The 24,311-nt window shown below is 39.0% G+C and overlaps 1 protein-coding gene across 1 annotated transcript in view; it reads left to right on the top strand.

The window, feature by feature from the left end:
- The window catches only part of ABCA5 (ATP binding cassette subfamily A member 5), an 81,595-nt gene that overhangs the window by 562 nt on the left and 56,722 nt on the right, over positions 1-24,311 (top strand). The window contains exons 2-4 of the mRNA XM_044921733.1: positions 19,483-19,599; positions 20,865-21,069; positions 23,397-23,558. Coding sequence (XP_044777668.1) covers positions 19,498-19,599; positions 20,865-21,069; positions 23,397-23,558 — 469 coding nt within the window. The 5' untranslated portion in view covers positions 19,483-19,497. The remainder of the gene's footprint in view (positions 1-19,482; positions 19,600-20,864; positions 21,070-23,396; positions 23,559-24,311) is intronic.

Raw genomic sequence — 24,311 nt, 5'->3', positions numbered from 1 at the left:
GCCGAGCGGCGGACCAGCCGGCGAGCTGAGGGGGGCGGGAGGAGCCCCCAGGTGGGAGGAAGCGCGGTTTGCGGCGGGCCGCGTCGGGGTCGCGGTGGCCGCTGCCCCGGTGTCACGCGCGGGTGCGGGGGCCGCCGCGGGACGGCTGCGGGGCTGCCCTGGGCGCGACGGGGTCGGGTCCCTCGCAGGGCGGCGAGGGAGGGAGAATGTGCGAGTACGTTTCCCTCCAAGCGCCTCAGGCGCTGAGCGCTGGTCACTCGCTGGGGCTCTCGCGCCGCTCCTTACCCTGGGTGTTAGAAGGGGAGTTTGGGAGAGAGGAGGACGCGCAGGGCTCCTGACATGATTTGGGGGGAAATGCCCTGATTCCTGAAACGCAAGGCAGAGCTCGGGCATGAAAAGATTTCCGCGTCCCAGAAAGCTGGTTAGGCAGGAGGTATCCATGTGTGGGTTTGAGGCACTAGCAGCTCGGAGGGGGGTTTCTCCAGTGCTCCGGAGGCTAACATGCCCCTTTTTGAACAAATAAGTCGGAAAGACTATAAATGATCACGTGCTTTCTGTCGAGGACGTTCTGAAGGAACAGAAGGGGAGAAGAGATGTGTTTGACACCCAGCTGTGAGCCAGGCTCCGTGTTAATCTCATTTCATCCTGACAGCAAGCCGTTGAGGTTGGGCACAGGTGGAAAATGGGTCACAAAAGAGGTTAAGGCACTTACGAAGGTCTCAATTAGCAAAAAGGTAGAATGAAGATTCTAACCCAGGGATGCCTGACTCTAAATCCTGGTGCTTTCTTTACCCACCATATTTTGTGTCTGCCCAAGAGAGCCATATGATGGGTATCTTCAGGGAAGACTCCATACAAGAGAACACTGTTAGGGCAGTTAAGGCTCTTGGGATGGTTGGGTTCGAAGCAAACTAACAAGGCAATAAATTAATCCTTGACTGCGCTGCTGGAGTCTGTTTCCCTTTAAACAGGGTTTGGTATAAGAAATCTTACAGTCTGAGTCAAAGCAAATTTATTAATATTATACATGTTTATTTGAATGTCTTTCCTATCCCAGATACTATGTGGGAAGAGTACCAAGATGAATACGGTTTTTATAATCTTCTGCCCTTGGGTTAATTGAGAGGATGATCATGTAAAATAATTTTGCCATATTCTACTAAGTCATAATCTTTACTAGCATGCAAATTAATTGGATTTAAATAGTTGTGAGCTCAAGCTTTTAGGAACCTATATTATATGTTAGAAAAGGGATGGGATGACTGGTTATGTGGGCACCATTGCATTGTTGTTTTCCCGTTCAACGACAACAAAATACTGTCATAAAATTCAGGTTAAGTCATGTTGACAGTATTTTGTTTTATTATTATATTACCTTCAGTAAATTTTAAAACATGAGAAGAAGGGAGTATTTATGATTTACCCTCTGTTAAGTTAAATTTTATGGTGCTTTTATTAGTTGAGAAACCAGTGATGTAATTTGGCAGGAATTTCTTTCCAGGCATCTGTCAAATATATTCTTAACCTCTTCCAAAAAATAAACCTTAAATATCAGATTCTGTTGAAGCTTTTATGGTTCAGATTTTTAACGAAAACAGTTCTCAGGTTAGCCAGAAATGGAATATTGTTGAAATACTTAGCATTATCTTAGGCATAGTTGGAGGTGGAAGGAAAGGAAGGATAGTGAGACATTTGGAAATTTCTTCTGATGGCTTCAGTTTTTTCAGTGAAGTAGCAATCAAGGTTTTAATCTGAGTGTGGTGCTGCTGGTAGGAGTGGAGGTTTGGGGATTGGGAGAGTGAATGCACTAGTGAAATACATGATTGCTAGGCAGTTAAACAATTATTCTTAGGTATGAAAAGCAAAGTAGAGGAAATACAGGGTGCTATATGTGGGTGCACAAAGTGAAGGTGTCTAATCTAATTTTGCGTACTGGGTGTTTCACAACCCATCTCCAGAGCCTGTCTTTTCAGTGTCATCTAGCGCAATACACCTGCCCCCTTTGCCCTAGTTCACTTTGCCCATGCTTCGGCCACATCACAGGAATCCCTGTTCCTTATACAAGTCAAGCCCTTTTGGATTCTAGCTTTCCCCTTCTTTTTTCTTTGCCTGAAATTTCCATTCCATTCTTTCCCCAATTGGACTTAATACATTATATTAAATTTTATCTATCTGCAAAGTCATTGACAGTGTCTATTTTTTCCCATTATGTTTGATGCATAAATTTCTCAGTGAGTGTTAAATGAATGTGCCACTTTTCTTCTTTCTCCCTCCTTTAATCTGTAACAGGGGTCAGCTCTGTAAAGAGCTAGATAGTAAATATTTTAGGTTTTGTGGACTGTATGGTCTTTGTATCAATTAACTCTGCTATTGGAGCACAAAAGCAATCATAATACAGAAACGGGTGAGCATGGCAGTATTTGAATAACACTTTATTTATAGTCATGATATATGAATTTCATGTAATTTCTACATGTCACAAGTATTATTCTTTGATTTCCTCCTCCCCCGGCCATTTAATAATGTGAAAAACACTTTTAACTCATGGGCTGTACAAAACAGGCTCTGCTCTGGATTTAGCTCCTACCTCCTTCATTGTAGTTGGCAGACCTTTGATCTATAAGGATTCTTAGCAAGCCCTTTAATAAAGGAATTTGCAGTAAGAAGATACTGGTTATAATATTACCATTGGTGGTAGAGAAGCAAAGATAAAGCAGTCTTTTTTGGTCAAGAATCTCATGGTCAAGTTCAAGATTAAGACATGTAAACAAATAATGATGAGGACACAGTATGGTAACTGCAGTTAGTTTATTGATTGGTTATGGAAGTGGAAGAAAGTAGTGTTAATCATCTTTGCTTGGTGGACTAGGAGTAACCTCAGACAGTTATCTGTTGGAGATGGGGAACATTTTCAGCAAAGAGCCTTTCCAAAAACCTTTGAAGCTTGCTAAAAAGGTGACTGACCACATCTCTTACCAGGACAACTCAATTTCTTTATTTTATAGGATATAATCTTGATTCATTTCTCTCAGAAATAAAACTAATACATTCCAAATAATTTCTAACAATTATTTCTAACAGTCTTCCGCTTTTTCTTATTGCTTTGAGAAAGGTAAAATATATTTCACAGCAGGTATAATGTAGTAATCAATATTTCTTTAATAAACAAATGAATATTTGATACTGAATACTGGATTATATCACTTCTAGTCTTAATTATCAATACATTAGAAAAGGAAGGTGAGCTTTAGTGGGCTTTGAATTTTCCTGCAATTTATAGATTTAGTATGAATTGTTTTTATCTAGGAAAGTTAAATATTTGATTAAACCTTTAGTGATACTAGGTGTTTAAGACAGATCTAATTATTATTTAAAAGCTCTACAACAAACTTAATGCATTCCCCAGGTATGCTGTGGAGCAATGGAATGTAACGTAAAATGTTTAAGAATAATTGTGTACTCTGTGTGTCTGTCATTGCTTTTAGCATTGTTTTAAGAATTGGCTTTGTTAGACAGTTTTAAAGATACTGGTCTGGTACGTCTTTGCCCTGGAACTATATCAGGTATTACAAGTTTTCCAAAAAGTATGATTTGTTAAAAATATGCCATTAGAAGTTTTATTGTATTTCAGTTCTTAGCCTGTGCTTTCAAGGATCCTTTTCTGGTATATGCTGCAAAAGAGAAAGTCCTATGTGTTGTCTACTCAAAAAGCTCCTTTGATGTTGTGTAGTCCTTTCCTCCATTCACAACTCTCCCGTGGCTTTCATGAACTCTATCACGAGTGAGTGAACTCCTGGATGTGAGATCCTGTTCCTACTTACAGACAGTGTCAAATGTGGGGCTGGCTAAGCATCTTTTCTTGCCTTTTCCTTTTGTTCTTCTGAATGCCTTTATAAGGCTATAAAGCTTGAGATAATTAAAGAGAATTAGAGTGCATAAAGAAGACATTTAGAGCCCTGTGCTAAATATGGCATTTCTTATGGTTTAGGAGAAGGCACATGACAAGTTAAAGTCTTCACAGTTGTCCCCTCACTGGCCACACCTCATTTCTAACTTTGCAGCCTTGTTTCAGTTACACACGTCTGTCAGAAGCACCACTTTCATGTCCCCTCTGCTGGATGGGTCTCCTTTCTTTCAGGAAGCTTCATTCACCCACCCATAGGAGTTGGTCTCATCTCAGATATCATCTCTTTCTCTTTGGCTTCAGTATAGAAAGCACTGCCTTCCCACATCTTTCCTTCACTCTAATTTCCCATTTGAAACCCTGCAGAAGAGTGGGGGGATGAGGCTGAGAAGAAGGGACTTCTGTGTTTACCCTACCAGTGTGAGTCTTAGGCACCCCCTTTTTATTCTTTTTCTGTCTTCTTCCCAAAGGGCAAACATTCTCAGAGCCAGTATGGTCTCAACACTGGAAGAGGAAGCAGAATATTTCCCCAAACACCCATAATTTGCAAGGAATCTTTTAAAGTAGAGTTAGTACTTCACATTACTATGCAGAGCAGACATTGCCTGGTTTATCCCCATGGCCCCTTTCCTTTGGGCTTGCTTAGACACTGTGGGCTGTGGGGGTGAGGACAAATAGATCCATTGTTGTGTCTGTTTACAAAAACCTGACTATAGCTTTGAAATTGCTGTTTAGATGAACATTAACTAAAAAGTTTGTGAAAAATCGATGTTAAGAATGTTTCATTTTGGGGTGCCTGGGTGGCTCAGTCGTTAAGCATCTGCCTTCGGCTCAGGTTATGATCCCAGGGTCCTGGGTTCGAGCCCTGCATCTGGCTCCCTGCTTGGCGGGAGGCCTGCTTCTCCCTCTCCCGCTCCCCCTGCTTGTGTTCCCTCTCTCGCTGTGTCTCTCTCTGTCAAATAAAAAAAAAATTTTTTTAAAGAATGTTTCATTTTTTTTAAACAGCCAAACCAGGTGTTACATGTCACAAAGGAAACAAGCAGCCAATTGGGTTTTCTTCTTTAAGATTTTTAATAAGTTGAATAGATAGAAGTTCAGGGTTATTGAAATTTAACATTTTCACATGATTAGACTAGAGCTTGTAAGTGTAAGAAACGTTACTTTGTTTAGGTCAGTGTCATGAACACACTATGAAGGTGCACACACCAAGCTGTCTTTCCACAATGTCAGCTTTATTCAGTCATAAAGCAAGGTTAACATTATTATAAGGCAGTTACAGGATTCCAAACTCCATGACATTTCACCATGTGATTAACTTGGCTTCTTACTCAGCACACAAAGCAGAACATAAGGCAAGTCACACAGCAAACAAGATAACACAGAGGGTAGGAGGTTAACGAACCAAACGCAAAGTCAGTGTGTAGGCTCATGGTTGAGATAAGGCCTCCGTCGTCCTCGTCAGCTCTTGGCACTTATTGCTAACTGTGTTTGAGCAGTGAAGAATCTCGGTTCCCTTCGGAGATCAGTTGGACAGAGCCTTCGGCAGCAGCTGTCTTTTTTAAGTGGTCAGACATAAGGGGGTCAGGTCTGAAGAGTCTGACAGTTTGCTGCAAAAATCCTCCCTTTTTAAAGGGATTTAATCAGTCTTGGGCCCCGCAGACCTCCTCTGCTTCTGCTTGTTATCAATTCTGGAGTGTCATCAGCTGATGCTGATCGTGGTGATATCTCGTAGCTGCAGTACCCTTAATTGATTGTGTTCTTGTTTGACACAGGTCCCTGCATGACATGGTGACTCCTTCTTGCTCTCTACAGTCAGTCATACTGATCCATCTTTATAATTTTATAACAGATTTTATAACAGATTTCTTAATCGTTTCTGGCTTTTTGCACTTTTACCATCCATTCTGGGAGATTTCCTTACTCAGCGTTCTTTCTAACTCACTGATTTGCTTCAGATGCTGTTCACCCCATCTACTGAGAATTTTATTTCTATCAGTCTGCTTCATTTCCAGGTTCCAGGTAGTGTTTTTTTAATTGCCTTGTTTTTGTTTCATGGATACGATATTCTTTGTTATCCTTTTGAGGATATTAGTTATACTTATTTTCAACGTGTATAATTACTTGCCATGTACCAGACACCATTTTCATGTTTTAATTTACATGTGTTAATTCTTTTAGTTATTCTAATAAGCCAAAGAAGTGGATACTATTATTATTTCACTTACAGATGAGAAAACTTAAACATAGAAAAGTTAAATAACTTTCCCAGAGTCTCAAGGCTAGTAAGTGGCAGAGGCTGGATTCATGTTTTAATTGGTTTGCTTCCGGAGGTCATACTCTTTTTCTTTCTTTTTTTTTTTTAAAGATTTTATTTATTTATTTGAGACAGAGAGAATGAGAGACAGAGAGCATGAGAGGGAGGAGGGTCAGAGGGAGAAGCAGACTCCCCGCCGAGCAGGGAGCCCGATGCGGGACTCGATCCCGGGACTCCAGGATCATGACCTGAGCCGAAGGCAGTCGCCCAACCAACTGAGCCACCCAGGCGCCCCCGGAGGTCATACTCTTTTTTTTTTTTTTTTTTTTTTTTTTTTTTAAATTTTTAATATGCCTTCCTTTATTTTTAAAACTTTTAAAAAATAATGTAAGTATAATTAACATACAATGTTGTATTAGTTTCTGCATTCATTCATCTTTTTTTTTTTTTTTTTTAATTTTTTTTTTTATTTTTTTTTTAATCCCCATACATTACATCATTAATTTTAGATGAAGTGTTCCATGATTCATTTTTTGTGCATAACACCCAGTGCTCCATGCAGAACGTGCCCTCCTCAGTACCCACCACCAGGCTAACCCATCCTCCCACCCCCCTCCCCTCTAGAACCCTGTTTGTTTTTCAGAGTCCATCGTCTCTCATGGTTCATCTACCCCTCCGATTTCCCCCGCTTCATTCTTCCCTTCCCGCTACCTTCTTCTTCTTCTCTTTTTTTTTTTTTTTTTCTTAACATATATTGCGTTATTTGTTTCAGAGGTACGGATCTGAGATTCAACAGTCTTGCAAAATTCACAGCGCTTACCAGAGCACATACCCTCCCCAGTGTCTATCACCCAGTCACCCCATCCTTCCCACCCCACCCCCCACTCCAGCAACCCTCAGTTTGTTTCCTGAGATTAAGAATTCCTCATATCAGTGAGATCATATGATACATGTCTTTCTCTGTTTGACTTATTTCACTCAACATAATACCCTCCAGTTCCATCCACATCGTTGCAAATGGCAAGATCTCGTTCCTTTTGATGGCTGCATAATATTCCATTGTATATATATACCAGATCTTCTTTATCCATTCATCTGTTGATGGACATCTTGGCTCTTTCCACAGTTTGGCTATTGTGGACATTGCTGCTATAAACATCGGGGTGCACGTACCCCTTCGGATCCCTACTTTTGTATCTTTGGGGTAAATACCCAGTAGTGCAATTGCTGGATCATATGGTAGCTCTATTTTCAACTTTTTGAGGAACCTCCATACAGTTTTCCAGAGTGGCTGCACCAGCTTGCATTCCCACCAACAGTGTAGGAGGGTTCCCCTTTCTCCGCATCCCCGCCAACATCTGTCATTTCCTGACTTGTTAATTTTAGCCATTCTGACAGGTGTGAGGTGGTATCTCATTGAGGTTTTGATTTGGATTTCCCTGATGCCGAGCGATACTGAGCACTTTTTCATGTGTCTGTTGGCCATTTGGATGTCTTCTTTGGAAAAATGTCTTTTCATGTCTTCTGCCCATTTCTTGATTGGATTCTTTGTTCTTTGGGTGTTGAGTTTGATGAGTTCTTTATAGATTTTGGATACTAGCCCTTTATCTGATATGTCATTTGCAAATATCTTCTCCCATTCTGTTGGTTGTCTTTTGGTTTTGTTGACTGTTTCCTTTGCTTTGCAAAAGCTTTTTATCTTGACGAAGTCCCAATAGTTCATTTTTGCCCTTGCCTCCCTTGCCTTTGGCGATGTTTCTAGGAAGAAGTTGCTTCGGCTGAGGTCAAAGAGGTTGCTGCCTGTGTTCTCCTTTAGGATTTTGATGGACTCCTGTCTCACATTGAGGTCTTTCAACCATTTGGAGTCTATTTTTGTGTGTGGTGTAAGGAAATGGTCCAGTTTCATTCTTCTGCATGTGGCTATCCAATTTTCCCAACACCATTTGTTGAAGAGACTGTCTTTGTTCCATTGGACATTCTTTCCTGCTTTGTCAAAGATGAGTTGACCATAGAGTTGAGGGTCCATTTCTGGGCTCTCTATTCTGTTCCATTGATCTATGTGTCTGTTTTTGTGCCAGTACCATGCTGTCTTGATGATGACAGCTTTGTAATAGAGCTGGAAGTCCGGAATTGTGATGCCGCCGGCTTTGCTTTTCTTTTTCAACATTCCTCTGGCTATGCGGGGTCTTTTCTGGTTCCATACAAATTTTAGGATTATTTGTTCCATTTCTTTGAAAAAAGTGGATGGTATTTTGATGGGGATTGCATTGAATGTGTAGATTGCTCTAGGTAGCATTGACATCTTCACAATATTTGTTCTTCCAATCCATGAGCATGGAATGTTTTTCCATTTCTTTGTGTCTTCCTCAATTTCTTTCATGAGTATTTTATAGTTTTCTGAGTACAGATCCTTTGTCTCTTTGGTTAGATTTATTCCTAGGTATCTTATGGTTTTGGGTGCAATTGTAAATGGGATCGACTCCTTAATTTCTCTTTCTTCTGTCTTGTTGTTGGTGTATAGGAATGCCACTGACTTCTGTGCATTGATTTTATATCCTGCCACTTGACTGAATTCCTGTATGAGTTCTAGCAGTTTTGGGGTGGAGTCTTTTGGGTTTTCCACATAAAGTATCATATCATCTGCAAAGAGTGAGAGTTTGACTTCTTCCTTGCCAATTTGGATGCCTTTGATTTCTTTTTGTTGTCTGATTGCTGTGGCTAGGACTTCCAATACTATGTTGAATAGCAGTGGTGATAGTGGACATCCCTGCCGCGTTCCTGACCTTAGGGGGAAAGCTCTCAGTTTTTCCCCATTGAGAATGATATTCGCTGTAGGTTTTTCATAGATGGCTTTTATGATATTGAGGTATGTACCCTCTATGCCTATACTCTGAAGAGTTTTGATCAAGAAAGGATGCTGTACTTTGTCAAATGCTTTTTCTGCATCTATTGAGAGGATCATATGATTCTTGTTCTTTCTTTTGTTAATGTATTGTATCACATTGATTGATTTGCGGATGTTGAACCAACCTTGCAGCCCAGGGATAAATCCCACTTGGTCATGGTGAATAATCCTTTTAATGTACTGTTGGATCCTATTGGCTAGTATTTTGGTGAGAATTTTTGCATCCATGTTCATCAGGGATATTGGTCTGTAATTCTCCTTTTTGATGGGGTCTTTGTCTGGTTTTGGGATCAAGGTAATGCTGGCCTCATAAAATGAGTTGGGAAGTTTTCCTTCCATTTCTATTTTTTGGAACAGTTTCAGAAGAATAGGTATTAATTCTTCTTGAAATGTTTGGTAGAATTCCCCTGGGAAGCCATCTGGCCCTGGGCTTTTGTTTTTTGGGAGATTTTTGATGACTGCTTCCATTTCCTTAGTGGTTATAGGTCTGTTCAGGTTTTCTATTTCATCCTGGTTCAGTTTTGGTAGTTGGTACATCTCTAGAAATGCATCCATTTCTTCCAGGTTATTTAATTTGCTGGCATAGAGTTGCTCATAATATGTTCTTATAATTGTTTGTATTTCTTTGGTGTTGGTTGTGATCTCTCCTCTTTCATTCATGATTTTGTTGATGTGGGTCATTTCTCTTCTCTTTTTGATAAGTCTGGCCAGGTGTTTATCAATCTTGTTAATTCTTTCAAAGAACCAGCTCCTAGTTTCGTTGATCTGTTCTACTGTTCTTTTAGTTTCTATTTCATTGATTTCTGCTCTGATCTTGATTATTTCTCTTCTCCTGCTGGGTTTAGGCTTTATTTGCTGTTCTTTCTCCAGCTCCTTTAGGTGTAGGGTTAGGTTGTGTACTTGAGACCTTTCTTGCTTCTTGAGAAAGGCTTGTATTGCTATATACTTTCCTCTTAGGACTGCCTTTGCTGCATCCCAAAGATTTTGAATAGTTGTGTTTTCATTTTCATTGGTTTCCATGTATTTTTTTAATTCTTCTTTAATTTCCTGGTTGACCCATTCGTTCTTTAGTAGGATGCTCTTTAGCCTCCATGTATTTGAGTTCTTTCTGACTTTTGTCTTGTGATTGAGCTCTAGTTTCAAAGCATTGTGGTCTGAAAATAGGCAGGGAATGATTCCAATCTTTTGGAACCGGTTGAGACCTGATTTATGACCTAGGATGTGATCTATTCTGGAGAATGTTCCATGGGCACTAGAGAAGAATGTGTATTCCGTTGCTTTGGGGTGGAATGTTCTGAATATGTCTGTAAAGTCCATTTGGTCCAGTGTGTCATTTAAAGTCTTTATTTCCTTGTTGATCTTTTGCTTAGATGATCTGTCCATTTCAGTGAGGGGGGTGTTAAAGTCCCCCACTATTATTGTATTGTTGTCGATGTGTTTCTTTGCTTTTGTTATTAATTGGCTTATATAATTGGCTGCTCCCATGTTAGGGGCATAGATATTTACAATTGTTAGATCTTCTTGTTGGATAGATCCTTTAAGTAGGATATAGTGTCCTTTCTCATCTCTTATTACAGTCTTTGGTTTAAAATCTAATTTGTCTGATATAAGGATTGCCACCCCAGCTTTCTTTTGGTGTCCATTAGCGTGGTAAATGGTTTTCCACCCCCTCACTTTCAATCTGGGGCTGTCTTTGGGTCGAAAATGAGTCTCTTGCAGACAGCATATCGATGGGTCTTGTTTTTTAATCCAGTCTGATAGCCTGTGTCTTTTGATTGGGGCATTGAGCCCATTTACATTCAGGGTAACTATTGAAAGATAGGAATTTAGTGCCATTGTATTGCCTGTAAGGTGACTGTTACCGTATATTGTCTGTGTTCCTTTCTGGTCTATGTTGCTTTTGGGGTCTCTCTTTGCTTAGAGGACTCCTTTCAAGATTTCCTGTAGGGCTGGTTTTGTGTTTGCAAATTCCTTTAGTTTTTGTTTGTCCTGGAAGCTTTTTATCTCTCCTTCAATTTTCAATGACAGCCTAGCTGGATATAGTATTCTTGGCTGCATATTTTTCTCGTTTAGTGCTCTGAATATATCCTGCCAGTCCTTTCTGGCCTGCCAGGTCTCTGTGGATAGGTCTGTTGCCAATCTAATGTTTCTACCCTTGTAGGTTACATATCTCTTCTCCCGAGCTGCTTTCAGGATTTTCTCTTTGTCTATGAGACTCGTAAGTTTTACTATTAGATGTCGGGGTGTTGACCTATTTTTATTGATTTTGAGAGGGGTTCTCTGTGCTTCCTGGATTTTCATGCCTGTTTCCTTCCCCAAATTAGGGAAGTTCTCTGCTATAATTTGCTCCATTATACCTTCTGCCCCTCTCTCTCTTTCTTCTTCTTCTGGGATCCCAATTATTCTAATGTTGTTTCGTCTTATGGTATCGCTTATCTCTCGAATTCTGCCCTCGTGATCCAGTAGTTGTTTATCTCTCTTTTTCTCAGCTTCTTTATTTTCCATCATTTCATCTTCTATATTACTGATTCTCTCTTCTGCCTCATTTATTCTAGCAGTTAGCGCCCCCATTTTTGATTGCACCTCATTAATAGCCTTTTTGATTTCTACTTGGTTGGATTTTAGTTCTTTGACTTCTCCAGAAAGGGTTTCTCTAATAACTTCCATATTTTTTTCAAGCCCAGCTAGTATCTTTAAAGTGATGATTCTGAACTCTAGATCTGACATTGTACTAATGTCCGTATTGAGTAGGTCCCTGGCAGTCGGTACTACCTCTTGTTCTTTTTGTTGAGGTGATTTTTTCCGTCTTGTCATTTTGTGCAGAGGAGAATAGATTAATGAGAGAACAAAATGCTAGCAGAGTAACAACGTCCCCAGAAAATATACTCTAAACAAATCAGAAAAAACCTGAAGCAGTGGGAAAAGAAAGGGAAAGAGAGAAAAAAGAAAAAGAAAAAAAAGAAAAAGATAAAGATAAAAACAAACAAAACAAAACAACAACAAAAAAAACCAGAATGTGATCAAATATGATCAGTGCCACACACTAGATTTGGGGTGTATTTTGGTCTTTTAGAAGAAAGTGCCTCCCAAAATTTTAAAGAAAGAAAAACTTATATATGTACAAAAATAAGGGTTGATATGATGAAGGGATGGAATATGACTGTAAAGATGGAAATTATAAAAAATTTTATAAAAGGAATTGATAAGAAGTTGTTTGAAAAAAGAAAGAAGAGGATTTAAAAAAAGAGAAAAAAAAAAGGGAGAGGATGTGATCAGGCAGGGGAACAGAAAACACCATATACTAGAGATTTAGGGTATATTTTGATCTGTTAGAAGAAACTATCTCAAAATTTTAAAGAGAGAACAACTTATATATATAAGCCAAAAATATGGGTAACTACTATGAAGGGATAGAATATGACTCTAAAAATGAAAAATAAAAATGTTTTTTTTTAAAAAAAAAAAAAGGGATTGATAAGATGTTGGTTGAAAAAGGGAAAAAGAAAAATTCAAAAAGAATAAAAAAAGAAAAAAAGACAGTTAAAAAAAATTAACTTTGAAAGACTACAGAATCATGGTAAAAAAGCCATGAATTCTATGTGCAGTAGTCCCCTAGAGCTGGAGTTCTGCCGTTCTCATTGATGGGTAAACTTGGTCTTGGCTGGCTGTTCTCGCTGATCTTCTGGGGAGGGGCCTGTTGCCGTGGTTTCCAAATGTCTTTGCCGGAGGCAGAATTGCCCCGCCCTTGCCCCCTCCCAGCTAAGTAATCTGCTGGGGTTTGCTCTCCGGGGCTTTTGTTCCCTGCGAGCTTTCCGTACAGCTTTGGAGGCGGAGAGTGAAAATGGCGGCCTCCCAATCTCCGCCCCGGAGGAGCCGAGAACTCGGGGTCCCGCTTCTCAGTGAGCCCCCAGAGAAAAGCCGTCAGTCACTCCCGTCTCCCCGGTCTCCAGCCGCACTCCGCGCTCACCCGGCCTGTGACCGCGCGTTTCTATCTCTGGCACCCGACCCCGGGTGGAGTCTCCAAACCCAGCAGATCCCTGCGGTGCACTCCCGCGCGGCTCCTCCCGGGGGAGGAAGGTGAGTCTCCCCGGATCTGCCGCTTGTTGGGTCCCTGCTGGAGGAGCAGTGGCCTGACTGTGCCGCGGATCACAGTTTATGGCAACCCCGAGCTGAGAGCCCGCGCCTGGGCTCCGCCTCTGCAGCCGGCTTCCCTGCTCCGATACCTGGGAGCTCTGCCACACTCAGGCACCCCCAGTCTTTCTGTGACCCCGAGGGTCCTGAGACCACACTGTCCCGGAGGGTTCCACCCCCCGCTTAGCCACCAGAGTGACGTCCCTCGGCGGAGCAGACTTTTAAAAGTTCCGATTTTGTGCTCCGCTGCTCTATCACTTGCCAGAAGCGGCCGCCGGAGGCCCCTCCCCCGCCGTCTCTCCTCCCGAATATCGCCTCGGATTCACTTCTCCGCACGTCCTACCTTCCAGAAAGTGGTCGCTTTTCTGATGAGAGAGTTGTTGCTCTTCTTTTCTTCGACCTCCTGTTGAGTTTGTAGGTGTTCAGAATGGTTTGATCCCTATCCAGCTGAATTCCTGAGAGGAGACGAAATCCAGGTCTCCTACTCCTCCGCCATCTTGCTCCGCCCCCCGGAGGTCATACTCTTATACTGCATTATTTGTTGTTGGGATTTTAGACTTTGGTGTCTCCTCGTGGTATTGTTTTTATGTAAATGCTTACTGATTCCAGTTTCTTTCAGCATGTCTGAAGATGCTGCTTGGATTTACTATGCCCATTGTTCTTTGATTGTGTGTGTGCTGGGGCAGGGGAGAGTAGTGCCAGCCTGCTGGAACTCATCAGCCCTCTATGGGCTTGCACTGCCTCTCAATTTAAATACAGACTCCTACTCTTCCACAGGGAAGTAGATGAAGGAGTAAGGTTGGGATTTTACCCGATAAGTTAACCTCTTGTTAAAAAGGTATTATTTTAATTCAAAATAGAAATCTTTTTAAAGTATCAAAGTATCAAATATTAAGACAGCTGTTAGCTCCATTTATGTTTGCTTTGATTTTGAATCTTTTTTGGTGGAGAGGGATGACTGATGATAATGGATCAACTCAGCATCAGATTGATTAGATTATCTAGCCAGTAAGTAGGAGAGAGACCTGGGAGACCTGGGTACAACTTAATGCAGCACGATTTGACTAAGGAAAAGGATGAGGACAGAAAAATCTACCTAAGGAATAGAGAGCTCAGGAGCAGAAGGGAAACGACGTGAAAGCACCTTTTACTTAGAGGGATTTTGTGCTTTGGGGGAAAGGATGTAAAACTGAGAATTGGATAGACGCCGAAGTGACTTCTTTGATTAGTTACTGTGTGTTCTCTTCTATAGAAACATTACCCTGTTAATATTATTTTAAAGTAACTTGAAGAACTCTACATCATTTAGTGGTTCCCAACTTTTTATCTGCCCTTAGGCATTCCCAATAGTATCAGTGGAATTCTTCACTTAGTAGGGAGAGGAGGTAGACAGATTTTTAACATTCCCCTTATCATGCTCACTTTGAAAATCATTCTTGTCCTTATGAATAGTTTAACTATGGACTTAAGAACACGTTATACTGTTATATTAGTTAAGTGTTCTTAGTTGTGAAGAACAGAATGTGATTCTGGCTAGCTTATGTGAAAATAAAATATATTGGGTGGATAATAGGGCATTTCACATACTCTAAGAAAGAAAAACCAAGTTTTGGGCACAGGAGGTATCATACTTTAGGGGAAAGCATAGTACCAAGAGTACATGAAGTGCATGAACTTTTTTTTTTTTTAATGTAAGCTCTATGCCTAACATTGGGCTCAAACTCGAGTTGCGTGCTTTTCCCACTGAGCAACCAGGTGCCCCTGAACTTACTTTCTTAAATGTGTCCATTAATGTAACTGTTTACATGACTCCCAGTCTCTGGATCTTACTTAGTTAAAAATTCCATGCTTCCAGCCATAGAGGTGGTAGTGGTAGGGATGGCAGTGGTTTGTGTGTCTCTTGGCATGGTGGGAGGGTGGAGGGTGATGTGTTTTTGGAGTAGTGTTGGGGTCCAGAGCTGATGGCCAGGAAAGAATTCTTGAGATGTCTTTGGTGCGAAAGGTGGTTTTATTAAAGCATGGGGACAGGACCCATGGGCAGGACCCGCTGATCTGTGATTGTGAGGGGCAACTGATTATATACTTGGGGTTGGGGGAAGTAAAGACAAAGGGAAGTTTCAAAAGGATTTTCATATGCTAAAGAAGGCTCTCAGGATGGTGGAGGCCTGGCTGTTAATCTGAGGTAGTTTTTCCCTCTACCCAAGACATTAATGCTAAGACAGGTGGGAGCTTCCTGGAGGAATGTTATGCTCTGCCTGCCTCGAGTTATTTGTCATTGAGCTGCAGGTTATAAGGACATTTAATTTTATCTACATTTCCTTCTGCCTTTGTTTCCCACATCAGAGGGTAGAAGTAAGTTTTGCTGTAAAAAGCCCTAACTAGTGGTAGGGTAGGTGCAAGTGTTCATGAACTTCAGACAAGCCTGTTAAAGACAAAACCCTGAGTTCAGGGAGCAGTTCTCAAGGAAGAAAAATATTTGTGAGTCCATCAGCAACTTTATGAGGAGCCTGTTTTCTAAAAATGAAGACTTTAAGCATGCAGCATTCAATTTGAATGAATAATTCATTGGTGCCCACTAAATCAGTGTGTTTTGGCAGATAATGAGAATGTTCTTGCTGTACTGGTTAATGTTTCTGTTTGTGTTGTAGTAAATCATCCTTGAATGAGTGTAGTTTTTCTTTTTTTGTTTGTTTCTTCTTTTTGGCCTAGAGATGATTATCTGTTCTTTACAGAATCTAACATAACATTAATGAGCCTGTTGGAAGAATTTATTTTTAATGTATCCTCCATTCTTGACTGGTTTATTAGTTCTGTTTTTAATGTACTTATTTAATATTTTTTACAGTATGTCTAATTGTGTAATTTTTTTAAAGATTTTTTTATTTTTAAGTAATCTCTACACCCAGTGTGGGGCTTGAACTACCAATCTTGAGATCAAGAGTTGCATGTTTTTCTGAGTGAGCCAGCCAGGCACCACTATAATTTTTTTAGTACATAAGTAACACATATTAATAGGAAAATTGAGAAAATGGGGAAAAAAAGCACAAAGAAAGTAAAAGTTGTCCATAATTCCGTTGTTAAAAAAATCTCTCTTGTCTTTGTGCACATCAAAAGGATACTTATTTAATCCAAACTTAATTTATATTTACTTTTTTTGAGTAAGACGAGCTGCCTCTAAAAAGTTACCTGCTTTTTTTATCTAGGTGGAGATGGTCAGCCAGCTTGGAATGGATTGTTCTTGTTTTGGAGGGAAGTCACACCAGTGGCCCCTATCAAATAGGTTTATATACAACAAGGCAACAATTAATGTTCTAGAAAATGGCCTAACAGGACTTTTTTGTTGTCTTTTTCAAGCTGCCCTCTCAATACCCTTTGGTGTGTAGAGATTCTAGGTTACTGGGGTAAGCAAATTGGAATAAGGACCACAGAGATAGCAGCTGAAACTCTGGCCACTTCTCTTAGGTTCAGCTTTACTATAACCTCTTTGAAAAATTGAGGTAGCTCCAACAGAGGTCCACTGGCAGAAAGAGCTCCAGGGACCTTCAAAGGGTAAAGTTAGGCTGGAAGAGGGATACTGGACCTGAGACAATGATTTAGGTCATATTGTTTTTGTTTTTAAAGATTTTATTTATTTGAGGGAGAACATGAGCTAGGGAAGGGGCAGAGAGACAAGCAAACTCCGCATTGAGCAAGGAGTCAGCCTTGGGGCTCAATCCTAGGACCCTGAGATCCTGACCAGAGCTGAAGTCAGATGCTTAACCAACAGAGCCACCCAGGCATCCTTAGGTCATTCTGTTTAAAAAAGAAATTAAGGTGAAATTTGTTTCCATCACTTCAAAGTAAAACCCCTTACTCATTAAGCAGTTTCTTTCTATTCTCTCCCCAGCCTCTGGCAACCATTAATCTCCATTTCATTTCATTTCTATGGCTTTATATATTCTGGAAATTTCATATAAACAGAATCACCTAATATTTGATCTTTGTGTCTGGCTTCTTTCACATAGCATAATGTTTTGGAGGTTCATCCTTGTCATAGCATATGTCAGTATTTCATTCCTTTTTATGGCTGAATAATATTTAATTGTGTGTATACATCACAATTCATTTATCCATTCATCTGTTTATGGACGTCTGGGCTGTTTCTACCTTTGGCAATTATGAATAGGGCTGTTATGAACCTGCATGAACATGCACTTATTTGATTCCCTGTTTTCAGTATTTTGGGGTATATACCTAGAAGTGTTCCTTTGGGTATATATCTAGAAGGGGAATAGTGGGGTGATAATGGTAATTCTATGTTTAACTGTTTTCCTCAGTAGTTGAATCAGCACTCCCACCAGCAGTGTATAAGTATTCCAGTTTTGCCATAGAGTTTCTTAGGAGAGATCTGCTCTCCTTCAAGTCATTATTCCTCTATAGGAAATGCATGGTTCTGTGACTGCTTTCAAGATTTTTTACTATCTTTAATTTTTAATGGTTTGATTATGATGTGTATGGTTATGGATTTCCTTTGATTTGTACTGTTTGGGATTCACTAAGCCTCTTGGAACCTGCAGATTTTTATCTCTTGCCCAAAGTATTTTTCATCATTAACACTCTTTCTTCTCTCCTTTCTGGAACTCTGATAATTTGAATGTTAGACTTTTGTTATTGTCCATGGTTCTCTAAGACACTGTAATTTTTTAAAAAACCTATTTTCTCTCTGTGGTTCAGACTGGATAACTTCTATTAGTCTATGAAATTCACTGACTTTTTCTATTATCTCCATTCTACTGTTGAGCCCATTCCATGGGTTTTATTTATTTGTTATTGTGTTTTTCTGTTCTAAGGTTTTTTTTTTTTAAAGATTTTATTTATTTATTTGAGTGAGAGAGAGAGAGAATGAACAGGGAGAGGAGCAGAGGGAAAGGAAGAAGCAACTCCCCGCTGAGCAGGGAGCCCCACGTGAGGCTTGATCCCAGGACCCTGGGATCATGAACTGAGCCGAAGGCAGACGCTTAAGAACTGAGCCACCCAGGTGCCCCTGTTCTAAAGTTTCTATTTGGTGCTACTTTATGTTGTATTTCTTTGCTGAGATTTTTTTATTTTTCATTGTTTTTAAGAGTGCTTGCTGTTGTTTGCTGGAACACTTTTTAAATATCTACTTTAAAGTTTTTGTCTGAATATTCCAAAATTTGTCATCTTGGCATTGGCATCTGTTGATTTTTCTTTTCTTAATAGAGTTGATATTTTCCACCCATTTCTTTTGCTGAGTTGCCTTGGATTGTATGAGACTGGGCTTTGTTTTGATTATATGGAGAGTGTTGATAATTTCTTCTAGCATGCTGGTCAGCCTGGTTAGGTTCAGGTCACAGGTTTCATCTGCATTCTTTGAGCTGTGGTTCTGATTTCAGTTTAGTTTTCAAAAGCCCTTGTAGTTAGTTTGGATCTGTCCTGTGTATGCCACCTGATGATCATTCTGGATCTGGGCAGTAGTCTGGCTTTTAGTTCAGTTCCTCAGGTCTTTGGTACACAGAATAGGATTAGATCCATGTGTGCCCGGCTTGGGGGTTAGTCCAGGAGTTAATAAACAACTTTATATGTTGCTTTCCTGAGCTCTTCTTTTTATTTGCTCTCCCTACTACTTTTGGATTCCCTATGGCTTCTCATTTCCATCCTACAGCCAGAATGCTAGGTTTATTTGCCCCATTGGGCCACATACTTGTGCATCTGCATCCACCACATCCAGGGCCCAGTGGTAGGAGAATGAGAACGCCTTGGGATTTGGTTCCACCCTTTTGGAGCTATAGCTCCACTTACTGGAGAGAAGCCTCAGAGTTGGGGCTGCATTAAGCTTTCATTACTGCAGTCTGACACTGCTATCAGGTGATTGCTTGGAGATGGGGCATAGGAGAATGTAGAAAAGAAAAAATGTTGGGGTATTTTCCCATTCTCCCTGAGCAAATTTTCCGAGTTCTCAAGCCAGAACTAGAGAGCTTTTGGACCTTGGTTTCTCTGCCCCAGTGCCTACTTCCAGGGCATTCAGTTTGGGGGATACGAAGAGAGAAAAAGTGGTGAGCTCACTGTTGGTTGTGGGGATTTTGAATTCTGGTTCCCTCTTGTTTCACATGCGATTTACTTTTCAGGGTCTTCAAATTGCTGTTCCCTGTATTCTGTCCAGGTAGGAGAGACAGCTTGGAGTATGCTTAATTCCATCTAACCTGAGACTGAAACATCTGTTTGTTTTGCTATTAAATGGCATGTGCTTGACTGTGTGGTTCCAGTTTTTTTCATCTACTCTTTTAACAGACTGATCCAGAAAACATGGCTACTGCAATTAGGGAGGTGGGAGTTTGGAGACAGACCAGAACACTCCTACTGAAGAATTACCTAATCAAATGCAGGACTAAAAAAAGTAGTGTTCAGGTAAATTAAATGACTTTCTTATGCCTTATTGCAGTTTTTGCACTGACATGTTCCATCATCAAGAGAGGGTTTATTCTTCTGGATACATTTTTATTATAATTTTATGGTATTAGGTCTCTCTAATATGCTTGGGAAATAAAACTTGTGTCAGTATAGAAAAGTACCTAAATTACCTAAAGCTTTTGGAATGTTAAAAATTTTAATAAAGATTCCTAAATTTAATTTTTTTTTCTTATTTATTTATTTATTTATTTATTTGAGAGAGAGAGAGACACAGCGAGAGAGGGAACACAAGCAGGGGGAGTGGGAGAGGGAGAAGCAGGCTTCCCGCCGAGCAGGGAGCCCGATGCGGGGCTCGATCCCAGGACCCTGGGATCATGACCTGAGCCGAAGGCAGACACTTAACGACTGAGCCACCCAGGCGCCCCCTTAAATTTAATTTCTGATATCAGTGCTTAAGTTTGAACTTTTAGACATGTATTTCCCAGGTTTCACGGAATTTAAAAAAATTCCACAGAAAACTTTGGAACATTTTTCCACAGTTTATTCCCCATGACTTCCCATCTTTTGGACTCTGGATTGAATTACCCAAGATTACTAAAATTATGTCACATATTTGTTCTCAACAAATGTACATTACTTTAAAAGATAAAAGAAAGTAATAACTCTGGCTAGCCAGTTAATAATTCTAAAGGCTGAAAATATATTGTTCCTTTTCTGAAGCCAGCGTAACAGTTAAACAGCAGGGTGAAACAGTGAAGAGTTCATCCCTGTTAAAACTGATTATTCAATTTAACAGAGTATAGTTTTAACAGTAGACATTTAGGTATAATTAAGGCATGAGTTTTAAATTAGATTTGAATAAAGACATTTTTATGGTGAGCCCTACTAGGGCTGTTTGGTAAGTTAATTTAAATAATGTTATATACAAGTAAATTTATTATTATATTTTACATTTAGTAATCTGAGATCTTTAAATATTAGTGTTTATGTCATTTTAATTTATTATGTGACTTGAATTTTAAAGTATTTCAGTGAAACTGAATATAAAGGAAAATTTGTCTAATATTCCTGTTGAGTTAGGTGAGATGCTCAACACAATATTTCTTTCAGGATAGAATTGCTTTTACTTTTTGTGCTTAAGAAAGAATACCCAAATTCCTCCTGTTTTTTCCTTAGTATTACATTGTTTGCTTAGAGATCTTGATGGTATTTGCTGCCATTGGTATATTTTGTAACCATTTTGTTTGTCTCCTTTATTATAGGAAATTCTTTTTCCACTATTTTTTTTATTTTGGTTAATATTAATTAGTATGATGCATCCAAATAAGAGATACGAAGAAGTGCCTGATATAGAACTTAACCCTATGGACAAATCTATGCTCTCTAACCTAATTCTGGGATATACTCCAGTGACTAATATTACAAGAAACATCATGCAGAAAGTTTCTACTGACCACCTTCCTGAGGGTATTGTGAGCTTATATATGGATTCTATCTATAACAGTATTTTTCTGCTTGCTTTATTGAGTAAATTACACTCTTAACACTTGAAGATATGTCCCCTCACCAAAATATAGTTTAATAAAAATTATTAAAATCATTCAGTCCTGCTGAAGCATGTTGCATAGGTCTTAATATTTTATATATATATATATTTTAAAGATTTTATTTATTTATTTGAGAGAGCGAGAGATTGAGAGAGAGAGAGCACGCACAAGCTAGGGGGAGAGGCAGAGGGAGAGGGAGAAGCAGGCTCCCCACTGAGCAGGGAGCCTGACGTGGGACTCAATCCCAGGACCCTGGGATCATGACCTGAGCTGAAGGCAGCCGCCTAACCGACTGAGCCACCCAGGCACCCCTTAATATTTTATATTTAATTATCAGACCATTTATAAAATAAGCACATTTGTACAGGATAAAAGATTTGGAGGCATATTTCATTTTGATTCTGACTCATATAAGAAGAAGCTAGAGGTATAAAGATTACAGAGCAGTAATCATTTCAGACTGCCATTCCTGTTTATGGAGGTATAAGGTGTAAACAGAAGTGGTACTTATCTTTGGAGACTAGGACTGTGGCTAAGTATCTAAGTCTATTTCACTCAATTTGTACTTCTCACAAGAAATAGACTGGATAACAGTGTAAGTGATTTCATACTAATGAGCCTGACGTGGCTGTGAGAGAACCCAAGACAAGAACTAAAGAAAGTGACAATTTCTACTATGATGATTAATTTAATGAAATGCTAAATTGTTGAAAATAACGAATTAACATATTGTCCTATATAATCAGGTAGTTTTAATTAACTTCTAGTATGTATCATCATAGTTTTGGATAATGCATCACTGAATAGATAATGCTTATACAATCAGGAGCCAGATAACTTTTCCCCTATTGGTTTCTTTCCGTCTTATTACTACTTAATATCTTATTGGTATATGTTTGTTGGTTTCCCTAAGCACAAGTAGCATGGATAGCCATAGCATTTAGCATGCTAGCTCAAAAAACTGATGAGAAATGTTGAGAAAAAAATTCTTTGGTAATTCTGAGTTAGAGGAAAGCATATACACCAAAGAAACCCAAGTCAGTGTGTATTAACTTAGATGCTAAAATAGTAGAAATATATATAGATTTTTTTTAAAGATTTTATTTATTTGACAGAGAGATACACAGTGGGAGAGGGAACACAAACAGAGAGAGTGGGAGAGGGAGAAGCAGGCTTCCCGCAGAGCAGGAAGCCTGATGCGGGGCTCGATCCCAGGAGCCTGGGATCATGACCTGAGCCAAAGGCAGACACTTAACGACTGAGCCACCCAGGCACCCCTATATATAGATTTTTTTTTTTTTAAAAAGTTCTGTCTTTTTAACCACAGAACTGTCTGAAAGTGGGACATGCATCCATATATGGTAACATGACTGGTAAGATGTTGAACTAACACCCTCTTTATTCAGATCAATCTGTGTCCAACTTAAAGGTCCAGAAAATCATGAATTAACATTGAAGTAATACTTTATAATTTACAGAGCATTTTTATGTTTGTAATTGCATTTGATCTTATCAACCAGTGTGATCAGCTAGGTATTAGGGATGAGGATACTGAAGTTTGGAGAATTAAATTGCTTATCTCTGCTCATATAGCTAGTAAATAACACAGTTAAGCACATAATCCTGTGTTCTTCTATTTCACCACATGTCCTGAAACTTCTTTAGTGAAGACTAGTTGCTTGTAAATAAAACTCTAAGAAAACATTAAAAAATTGAGATTATCTGATGTGAAAGGAATCTCAGAGATTATTTTCTCCATATATCTTCTAGGAAAGGAACAAGCAGTCTGGGGTTGAAATGGCAATTTTTATTCAAGGGAGAGTGTGTCTTAATTACCAGAGTACATATTTGGTTTCTGAGAAGGATAATGGAATTTTCTTCTTCAGAAGAAATATTTGAAAATAAAATATCCATTCACTTATCAAGAAGTTACTTTGAAATAGATAAATGAACTACATATACTGCATAATAAAGTTTATGCTAAACTTCATCATATTAATAACTTTTATGTGTTACACAGACACATAATTTATGTACTCAGATGACAGCTGAGAAATAGTGTCTGAAATTGTACTATTATTCATTATTATGTAGTATATTCATGGCTCTATTTTCTTGAAAGTTAGAGAATAACACAGAAGTGCTTATAAAATACTATATTCATCAAATATCATGCTAAATTTGGTCTGTTGTTTGGTACTAAACTTTTAATTTGTGAGTTAACTTTATTGTTACAATATTTTACAGTCATAATTACTGAAGAATATGTAAATGAAAAAGAATTGTTAGTATCCAGTCTTTCTAAGCCCAACAACTTTGTGGGTGTGGTTTTCAAAGACTTCATGTCCTACGAACTCCGTTTTTTTCCTGATATAATTCCAGTATCTTCTATTTATATGGATTCAAGAGGTAAATAGCCTTAAGTAATCTTGTAAATCAAATAAATGCATATCTTTGCTGCTTTTAGTTCATATGCAGAATTTGATGGGGTCCAACATTGGCATTTTCAACTGTACTTACTGGTTAAGAGAAAAAAAAAGAGAAGAAAACTGTCAAGTATAGCATAAATGTATATGTATAAACAAATATCCGTCTACATCTACATGTAATATGAAATATAATTTATGTAACATCCATTTTAATTTTAATACATTTGTATATATTTTAATTACAGTAACAGAAAGCAAAATTTTATCTTGAATTATATGACTTTCTGAATCGGCATTTTTTTTCTCCATGTAATTGTTTTTCATATGTGGTGTGCTACATATTTTTAAATTTCAAGGTCTTGGACCAGTGAACTTTATTAGTTTTATGTTTATATCATGGAAAACAGCCTTCACTGCTTAAACCTCTGAAGAGATACTATCAACCACAAACATTTATTGAGCAGTGTTAAAGTCCCTTATGCTGAGTACTGTATTTGTGACTTGATTCCAAAAGGCCCTTAGAAAATTTTATTTCTTCCTGTCCTCTTAACCTGGACTTCCCCTGGCATCTGGAAGTGCTTTGAATCTGACTAAGTCACTGTAGAGTGACTTACCTTGAAACAGAAAAGTGACTTATTTTAAATAACCATGCTTACAGTTGATTTCTTTCTATGTAACTCTTTTATTTCAAAAATTTCAAATAAATAATTGGGAATGTGCTATTCTTTGCCTT

The sequence above is a fragment of the Neomonachus schauinslandi genome, chromosome 15, assembly GCF_002201575.2.
Source record: "Neomonachus schauinslandi chromosome 15, ASM220157v2, whole genome shotgun sequence".
In the NCBI taxonomy this organism is placed as follows: Eukaryota; Metazoa; Chordata; class Mammalia; order Carnivora; family Phocidae; genus Neomonachus; species Neomonachus schauinslandi.
Note: the sequence above shows the minus strand (reverse complement) of the source record. Positions and strands in the feature narration are given on the sequence as shown.